A 9,983-nucleotide genomic window follows, 5' to 3' on the forward strand; every position below is an offset into this window, starting at 1 on the left:
CCCAGGAGGTCCCGGGGGGGTCGGTGGTCTCGGGGCTGGGGGTCCCTTGTGTGCTGGGGGTCTGGGGGTGTGATGTGCTTAGGAATGTCCGGGAGTCCCGTGTGTCTGGGGGCTTTGAGTCCCCACTTCCCTGTGTCCCCTCGCTCTGCTGGCAGTGGGAGCCCCACGATCTCGGCTGTGTTCCACCCGGCGGCCAGCCCTCGGGGTGGGGGGTGCTGGGAAGGAGGCAGCCCCTTCAGCACCCCCAGCAGGACCCTGCCCTGAGCCCCCCACCCTCCTTGAACCAGCTGCACGTTCTGGGGAGGTGGAGGCTGAGTCCCAGTACGTGGGTGGAAAAACACTTGGTCGTCAGTGCTCCCGCGCCTTTGAGCACACCCAAATTTGGGGAGGGGGTGGCTTGGGGGGGGTTCTCTCCCTCTTGTGACCGCCTCTTCAGCTGGATGGATCCCTGACCTGTGTGCTGACGGTTTTGGGTGTAAGAGCCGTGGCCTTGGTCCCCTTGGGGGCACAGCTGCTTGGGGCAAATGGAGGGGCTCCGGGGGGCTCCAGGGGGCTGTGAGTTCAAGGCCGGAGAGAGGACCCATGCTGGGAAATGAAGGGAAGGAAACGCTCTCCGGGAAAGAGCTGAAAGCTGCTGACGGAGGGAAAGGAGCTGAGCGGGGCCGGTGTGTCCTGCAGGGGGGCACTGAGCCCCCGCGAATGGGCAGGTGAAGACTTGAGGGCACCAGAGCTGCCATGCAGTGTGGGGACGGGACGTGAGAGACGGGGATGGGTCCTGCCGACCTGCCCCCTCCAGCACGTCCCAGCCCGAGGTGGGTGAGGGACAGCTCACGCCCCACAAAATACCTCAGGCACAGGATCCCCGCGCCCGTTGGGGTCCTGGGTGCTGGCTGCATCTGGAATCTCCATTCCCGAGCCTTGCGGGGGCGTGGCATGTAGGGCTTGAGGGGTTACTACCCCCTAACACCGGCCCCCTCCTCCCGACCACCCTGCGGTGGGGTGAGGCTGAAGATGTCTGTTCCTCCTCTCCCTCCCTGCCTCCAGCCCCAATGCAATTACCCGCGGACTGAATCATGAATCAAACCCTAATTGATACGTGTTCGCAGCCGGGTGGAGCAGGAGGGGTTGGGGGCCCCCGCTGTTCCCAAGGGTCGGGGGACAAGGGGAGGGCACTGTTCCCCGTGGCTGCGGGGGCTGCGCTGGGGCACCTTTGCCCACCCGGATCAGGGTGTCCCGCCCGGCACCGCGGGGCTGCCCCCGCCTCAGTCTCCCCCGCGTGGAACCGGCGGCGTTCGGGGGCCGGGACCCTCCGGGGGCGGTGAGGAGACGCGTGTGCGGGCGTTTGTCCCTGCGCTTCCTCCGGCGGACACAAACACATCAGCAGGGCAATAAAGGGGAGGAAAGGGCCGCGGCGGCTTCTTTCCGTGACGTGGGGCAGGGCTGGCTTCCTCCCCCACCCAGCAGGGCCGGGGGGGCACAGCGAGACCCCCAGACCGGGGTGGGTGGGTGTGCCCCAGTATTTCCCAGCCTGGTGGTCCCCTCGGGCCAAAGGTTTTTTTCTAAGGAGTGACAGCTCATGGGTGTGGAATCAGCCTGTGCCAGAATTGCAGTGCCCTGGTGCTGATTTCTGGGGGACAGTGGGGTTTGGTATATAAGTCCTATGCTCTCATGCCCCATGGCATCACCCGGGAATGGGGATCTGGGGTAGGGGTACCCCGCTGCACCCCGAGCAGAGGGAGCTGGGATGGGGGTGTTCCTGCTGCACCCCGAGCAGAGGGAGCTGGGATGGGGGTGTTCCTGCTGTACCCTGGGCAGAGGGAGCTGGGATCAGTATGCTCCTGCTGCACCCCATCAAGATGGCATAGTGGCATCTCCCCCAGACTGTGACAGGCCCTGTGGGTGACCTTGGCTTTTTGGAGCCCAGCTGTGACATTTGGCAGGGAGGTGATAGGCTGGGATCCCCTGCAGGGCTGAGTCTGGGGGGGGCCCTCTGGGAGCCAAGTCCATAAATTTGGGGACTGGGCTGGGATCTTTGCAGCTGAATCTGATTGCATCCCTACCATGGCTACCCCATGGATATGGGGACCTGCCTGTATGTGGGGTGCATGTGGGGTGGGAAATGCCAGGGAGCAACGCTGGCTCCTGAGTGTCCCTCTTCCTGCTGCAGGAGAGGAGATCCTCTCCGGCTGCTTCCAGCCTGGCTTTGATGGGTGCAGGATGCCTGGCAGCTTTGGGTGCCCTGGACATGGCTTTGGGACCCCCCATAGACGAGGAGGGCTGGAGGCCAAACCCCTGGCTGGGTTCTGACCCATTAAACACCAGCACTGTGATCCTTTCCCCATATAACAGGCTTTGGGCTTCTCCTGGCTGTGCCTCAGTTTCCCCATCCGAGTAGTGAGACCCCCTGTGATTCCTAGACCCCTTCCTGGCAGCCAAGAGCTGGATCCCATCATCACACCCTCACAGACATGGAAAATAAGAGCGGTCCCCGTACGGAGAGAGCGGAGCCCCAGGGGGAGGCAGCTCTGCCAGCCCCCCACGCCCTGCTCCAGAGTGCTGCCCCAAATCGAATTCCTCCCCAGCTGCAGATGGCTGGCAATTCAATTTTCCCAGATCCCATCAGAGGCTGATAAATGAGGTCCCTAATCACTGTGCAGATCCCATTAGCGCCAGCCGTGCCAGGAGGGGTTGCAGGGATGGATGTGGGAATGCCGCATTCCCCTTCCTGTCCCACTGCTCCCCGTTCCCCCTGCAAGGGACCTGGGTGTCCCTGACCCCATGAGCCCCACTCTGGCTGCACCTCCAGAGCTTTGCCATGATGCTCCCAAGCAGAGCCAGGCCCGGAGAGCCCTGGCATGGCTAATCCACCAGGAAACATCTAGGAAAGTCCTGGAAACCTGGCTGGGAGGTGCTGGTGGCCAGTGGGGATGGGAAGGGGACCGTATGCCAGGGAAATCTTTCCAGGAATGCCATGTCCCAAGGATGCACATCATGCCAGTTGCCTCCTAGCACTCCTGGCAGTGCCAGCACCCAAGGCTTGGTGCCAGCTGGGTGCTGGGATGTCTGTGTCCTTCGGGGCGAAGGTATCCTCGTACCAGGGATGCTCCTAACCATGGAGCAGTTTTCCTGTGGCTGCCACAGGACACCCTCTGCTCGCCATGGCTTAGGGACAGGTGACACAGGGCTGAGTGGTGTCCCTGTCTCCCTCCACACCGTGGGACATGGGTTAGGGACAAGTGACAGTGAGACCCCCAGTGCTCGCCACCTCCCTTCTTAGAACAGTGAACTAATTAGGGACAAAGCAGTGACAGATCATTAGCCAGTGCTGGCTGTTCCAAGAAGGCCACGATGTTCTGGGGACGGAAATCCTTGAGGAGAGCGGCTGCAGTCCCTGTTTGTCCTGCCTGACAAAGGGACATCAACAGGAAGCAACCTTGACTCTGGCCCCATTCCCTCGACCACGGGGGGCTGGGCTGGGATGTGGGGGGATGGATTAGGAGCACCCCAAGGGCTAAGGGGGTGGCAGAGGTTGGGAAATTTGCTTGGATCAGTAAAAAGTCCTGCTCAGAACGTGCAGGGTCTGTGGGGAGCAGTGTCTGCCTGGTTCTGGGCTGTGGAAATTCCACCTGCAAAGGGTCTGTGCAAGTGCCCTGTGCAGCGTGAGCATGACAGGCCCTGGTGAGGCTGATGCATGGGTGAGGAGGAGGATGGGGTGAGGGTTGCCCTGAGCTCTGGGGAGATGCTGGGCTCAGCATGGCTCATCCCACCTGTACCCAACTCCAGAGCCACCCCGAGAAGGTCTTGCATGGCTGTGACCCTCTGCAGGTGGGGACACCGAGGCAGGGAACCTCCACAGACATGGAAACTGAGGCAGGCATGGGCATGCAGGGCCCCTTTTGTGCTTTTTGGGGGTGGCTGATTCCACGGGTTTGCATCCTCCAGCCCTGGGAAACCTCAGCACGGATTGCGGGGTGCCAGGGTGGTTCTGTGCCAGGCTCCTGCACCCCAGCCCCTGCTCCCCACCCATCCGTTGCCAGGACCCCAGGCAAATGACCATGGGGAGACGAGAGATCCCAGAAGTGTTTCCTTCCCGTTTGCCCTCATTATCCCCCTGGAAAAGATGAGGTAATTAAGGAGCTACCGTGGGTTACAGGTTGTTGCTGCCTGATTAGATTAAAGCAATGTAATTTGGGACTGAGAACGGGGCTGGGAGGAGATGGATGGATGGCTTCCCGGCCGGAGTTGGGCAGAGCTGCCAGCCCTCACCTCCATCCATCCCTCCATCCGTCTCTCCATGCTCTGCTGCCATGGACCTTGCCCCAGGGATGCTGCTGCAGGGGGATCAGGGATACTGCCTCTGCTTCCCCACCACTACAGAGAGAGGATTCCCCAGGGAATTGTGGCTGTGGGGCTGAGGGAAGAGGCCTGAATCAATGTGGGGGACAGGGTGACAGGCTTTTCAGCAGTGTCACCCAGCCCACGGCAGAGCTGGGGGTAGCAGGAATGCTGTTTCCTCAGCCCTACGGAGAGGATTCCCAGGGAAACTGCGGCTGTGGGAGGGAGCAGGGAGGGGGACAGGGCCAGGGTGACAGGGTGTTCGCAGTGTCACTCTGCCCACAGAAAAGCTGCAACCTGCTGCCTTCAGGAGCTGCTTCCCTGCTCTGTGCCTCAGTGCCCCGCTGGCACCGCGGGGTGAGAGGCCGGTGACGCTCCCGCCGGCCCTGCCTTGTTGTCAGCCCCTTGTTGCCAACACACGGCCAGGGCTCGGCTATATTTAACCGCCTGGGCCGGAGCACGGGGCCGAGCAGCCGGGGGGAGCAGCCCCCCGGGAGGGGAGTGGGGCTGGGGGGGGCTTAGCATCGCCGGAGGCGGGAGAGGAGGCTGAATCACGGCTCGGGGATATTTCGGGATATTTTTAACGCTGCCAGATTGCTCGGCAAATGCTTGGGCAGGGCGGCGCGGGCGCAGGCTGGGCGTTTGCTGGCAGCTGTGGCTCAGCCTGGGGGGCCCGGGGGGATCAGCTGCTCCCCCTGGCGCTGTCACCCTGCGGCCGCGCGCTGGAGAGGTGACAAAGGCAGGGACATCCGTCCCCGTGCGCTTGGAGACAGCCCCGGCTGCAACGGGCGGGGGCAAAAGGGGGTCCCGGACCAGCGTCTTTCTCCTTGAACCGGAGGAGGGAGGGGAGAAAGTTTCCCCATCACTTTTCCTGGAAAGGTGAAAGTGATGGGAAAAGGTGGAGCTGGGGCAGAGGAGAGGGTGTGGGTGTCCCTGCCTGCAGGGTTGGGGTAGGCAGGGAGCCCTTGGCCAGGGCCAGGGACCCAGGGTGGGGAGCAGTGAGGGGCTGTGCCGGTGGAGGCAGGCTGCCTCCCAGGAATCTGAACAGGATTTTGCTTTTTGACTGTCAGATGTAACAAGATCTAGAGGCTGGCAGCTAAAAATGCATCCTATGTGAAGAGCCCACAGTGGGAGGGAGCCCTGAGCCCCCAGCCCCAGCTTGGTGGGACTGCGATGGGGGGACCCCAGGGTCACCCTCCTCATGTGGGGCTCTGCTTCATGGGGAATGCCCTGGGGAGCAGCTCCACTGTCCTTGAAGCCTGCAAACCCCCTATGAGAGACATGGGGCTGCAGGGGGGTCCTTTTCCCTGCCCCAGACCCCTCCTCGCTGTATTCTGCGCTCCCAAGCATCCCCATCCCTTTGCACCTTGAGCCTGGCACACCCACCGGGCAGCACACGCGTGGGATGTGGGTACTGGGATGCGCTGCCCACGGGCACAGATAGCTGTGCAGTCACCATCTCGGATGCTCTAATCGGATTTGGGGTCCCCAACTGGGGGTGAAGTTGTCCAGACGGAGTGATGTCCAGCTCCATCCCAAGGGTGATCACTCAGGCAGGGGCTAATGCACTAATAATCCACTGCCAGAATTAATTGGGCTCATTTCCCTTGCGTTCCCCGGTGGAAGAAGTCCCACTGGAGGGGCAGGAGCTGAGCTCCGAGGGCTTGCAGTGAGATGGACGCCTCAAGCTCAAAGGGTCACCTCTGGCAGATCATTCACTTGGAATCTTTACAGCAAAGCTGGGCTGGAAGCTTGGCAGGGAGATGATTCACTTCCTCGAGGTTCCTTGGGGAGGGATGTGGCAGAAGCCTGCCATGGAAGCCTGGTCTGCTGCCAGCATCCTCCTGTGGAGCCAGCACCCATAGGTGCTCCAGCAGCGATGGCAGGATCCATCTGGGGCCCCCTCGGCCCAGCATCCCCTTGCAAGGCAGGGTGGGGGTCCTGCAGCCTGGCTCAGCATTCCCCCAGGAGCCAGGATGCTCCAGGCACTAGCATTGCTGCCTTGCTTCAGCTTCCCGTGCTAAAGAGGTCCTGTGGATGGCAGGTCCTGGATTTGAGCTCTGCCTGGTACAAGCTCTACTTGCCAAGTGGCCGAGTGTCCCCTCCTGGGAGAGATCCCAAATTCCAGGTACCCTCAAGGGGGCTGCACACCCCAGCAGGTGCCTCACTGCACTGGATCTGCCTCTGCCTGCTCCTGGGGGCTCCTCCTCACCCTGGGGGTCTCCATTCATCCCCCAGGAGCAAGGCCAGGGGAAGGGGTACAAGTCCAGGGACTGAGACCCCGTGAGGCCAGTGAGACCCCCCCAAACCCTTGGTGTCCTCCCCATGGCAGGTGTGAAATGAGCCTTTCCTGAGAGGAAGCCATCCAGGATGGGATTTCTCTATTCCGTAAACATCCAGAGGGGCTGAGGGTGTCAGGGGGGACAAACCAAGGTGCTGTGGCCAGTGTGGGGAGCAGGGCGCAGATGTGGCTGCCCCTCCCAAAAAAAGGAGAGACAGCCTCCTTTTCACTGCTGCTGAATTCCCTCCACTGGGAGGGAAAAGCTGCTTTTCCATTCCAGCTGGGTCTGTGTAAGCCTGGAATGGGTGTCGGGAGGACTGTGCTGGAGTTTCCCACCACCTTATGGCTGGGGATGGGATGCTGCTGCCACTCTCCAAAGGGAAAAAGTGGGGAAAAAATATAAGGAAAATTAAAAAGGGCCATTTTCCATGGCAGGGAGAGCAGGCAGTGCTCCGGAGGCTGGGCTGTGGTGAGATTTGGCTTTGCTGGAGCCAGAGCAGGAGTCTGTGTTGGAGCAGAGACAGATCCTTACTTTGAGGAGATGAATGGTGTCATTAATCACCCACCAGCTCCAGCAGGAATACTGAGGCAGATATGGCTCTGGTGTTGCACCGCACCATGGGATGCTGGCCAAGGGCAGCTGGCAAAATTCCTGCTGGCATCACGGTCCCCAGGGTCACCCTGTCAGCTCAGGAGTTCAGCAGAGTGAGACCAGCATCCCTGCCCTCTCAGGCCAGAGCAAGGGTGACAGCATTCCGTGGGTGAGTCCATGGGGCCATGTGAGTGTGCCATGGGGACAAGGCAGGAACCTGGACAAGGACAGGGCACTGCTCACCTGCTCTGCAGCAGCAGCAGCATCCTCAGCTCCTGAGGCTGTTGGTGATGCCATGCCACATCCCCTGCCCCACACCCTGTCCTGGGATCTGTTCCCAGAGTCCTCTCCATGCAGTATTTTCCTCCGGAGTTGCTGAGTGTGCAGTGCTTGGGATGAGGGCATCGGGCTCTGATGAGGGCATGGGGCTCTGCTTCAGCAGCTGGGAATTGCAATCCCTCTGTGCCTCCTGTTTCGGTGAAGTTAATTAACCCGCCGTGCCCCCTTGGGAAGCATTACCATATCTCTGCTCTCCATGGAAGCTGGGATGCGGAGCAGGCACTGGGAACTGCCCCCTGGGAGAGGGGTGCAGGTACAGAGCTGGATGAGCTTGGTGGGTCCTGGTGACATTCCTGGTGACAGGCATGGGGTAGCCAATAGCTTCATCTCCGTGCTGGTGCTGGAGCATCCCATTGCACCAGGGATGCATCCAAATGCCCCGGCATCCGTGGAGTAGAGATGGATCTGGAGGAGCCTCACCCAAACTGGGGTGGTGCCTGGATGGGGCCCATGGCATGGAGTTCTGGGAGTGGGACATGGGGAACCCCATGGGAGAGGCTGTTTATGGCAATACTCAGGATGTGGCTGTGCTGTCTCCAGGCCCGGGCCGTGTCCTGGCAGAGCCCCCAGAGCGGGGCTGCAGCACCCCCAGGCCTGAGGGACTGGGGTCACATGGGGTGAGGGTGTCGGGGCAAACCCCTGCTCTGGGCTGGGAGTGGGACGAGTGGGACAAATGGGATGAGTGGGGTAAGTAGGATGAGTGGAACAAGTGGAATGAGCAGGATGAGTGGTACGAGTGGGACGAGCCGTTGAGTGGGATGAGAGGGGCGAGCTGGATGCACGGGACAAGCAAGGTGGGTGGGATAAGGGGGATGAGTGGTTGAGTGGGATGAGCAGGATGAGTGGGACAAGCATTTGAGTTGGATGAGCCATTGAATGGGATGAGGTAGGATGAACTAGACTAATATGGTGAGTTGGCTGAGTGGGACGATGAGGTGAGTGGGATGAGCCATTTACTGGCATCAGTGGAACAAGTGGAATGAGTGTGACGCCCTTCCCAGCCCACCCTCACTCCCCCTGCCTCCTCCTCTGCAAACTTCCCTGCCTGCCTGAGCGCTCTCGCCTCATCTTGGGAGTATCTTTTTTTAGCTCCTGCAGCTTTCCCCTCACCACTCCAGAGAAGGACCCACATTCCCAGCCCTATTAAAGCCACCACCCACGTCCAGTTGCCACCTGTCTGTCCCCGTGCCCAGTGTGCCACTGGCACATGACGCCCCAAGCAGACCCGGGGTCCTGTTCGGACTTTGCCCCATCTCCCCCCGCCCCCGGGGGGGCCGCTGTGGAGGATCCAGTGGGACAGAGGGACGGCGGGACGGCCACCTGGCCCAGGCCTGGCTGTATTCTACAGTGCATGTGTCTCCAGTGTGTGTAAGTGACTGGAGATGCGGCCCTGTTGGAATAACATCCAGCGCCGCTGTCTCCAGCCGGAAGCGCCCTCGCCTCCAGCCGCGCTCCCACGCGCCATCGGATCCCGCCCCGCGGCCGAGGGTGACCCGGGCTAGGGGTGGGGTGGCATGGAGAGGGGCTGCTGTCCCGGGGGGGATCCCTGGGTGCAGGGATGGGAACGGTCCTCGGGTCTGGTTGTCAGGGATGCAGCCTGGAGCTGCCTGGCAGAGCTGGGACTGAAGGAAGAGCAAATCCCAAAGCTGTTGTCTGGTGTCTGACTCGGAGCATCCACTATTCCCATCATCACGTCATCCTCATCCTGGTCTCCCAGACGAGGGCTGGAGGCAGGAGCAGAGCTGGGAGGGTTGTACCATGAAGGCCCCTGTGCCCCCCAGCTTTTCCATGTGTCTGTCCCAACACCTCCATCCCTCCACGGGGTTGTTAATCCCCAGATGAGCTTTTATCCATCTTGTCCCATTTCTCTTCCCAGTGGTGCTTTATGGCATGGCTAGCACCGAGGGCAGTGTGGCTCAGTGTCAAAGCCTCCCCCCCCTTTCTGGGATGTGTCCGTATCCCCCATCATGGATACTGACCACAACAGGAGGGCTCGCCCCCCCAAAAGGCTCCGGGCAGGCTGGAGGCAGCTGCGAGGGGTCTGAGGGCAGGCGGACCCGTGCCATGGTGGGGTGAGGGAGGGTGGGTGCCGCACGCCCCTCCCTCTGGTGTGGGGCCGCGGTGACGCCCCGTTCTGCTGTGCCGTCCCTGCAGGATGCTCTGCTGAGCCTGGGCGCTGCGCTGGATGCCCCCGCCCTGCGGGATGCCCTCCGCCACGCCCTCGTCACCCTGCTGCCCGCCGTGGTACGTGGGGGCCTGGGGGGAGTGGGGGGCAGAGCATCCTGGGAGTTGTGGGGTTGCTGAGACCCCCTGGGCTGGGGGGAGCCCTGGGAGGGGACGGAGGGTGGATTCGTTGCTTGATTTCTTTGGTTGATTCTGAGGTTGAGCCTGGGGTGGGGTCTCCCTGTCCCCATCCCTCTGCACAATTCTCCCCCT

General features: G+C 61.6%; 1 protein-coding gene across 1 annotated transcript in view; it reads left to right on the forward strand.

Moving 5' to 3' along the window:
• Positions 1-9,983, forward strand: part of PDE2A (phosphodiesterase 2A) — a 37,459-nt gene that overhangs the window by 16,303 nt on the left and 11,173 nt on the right. The window contains exon 2 of the mRNA XM_029961461.1: positions 9,702-9,791. Within this exon, the coding sequence (XP_029817321.1) occupies positions 9,702-9,791 (90 nt within the window). The remainder of the gene's footprint in view (positions 1-9,701; positions 9,792-9,983) is intronic.

The sequence above is a fragment of the Manacus vitellinus genome, unplaced genomic scaffold (assembly GCF_001715985.3).
Source record: "Manacus vitellinus isolate BGI_N305 unplaced genomic scaffold, ASM171598v3 scaffold_35_pilon, whole genome shotgun sequence".
Lineage (NCBI taxonomy): Eukaryota > Metazoa > Chordata > Aves > Passeriformes > Pipridae > Manacus > Manacus vitellinus.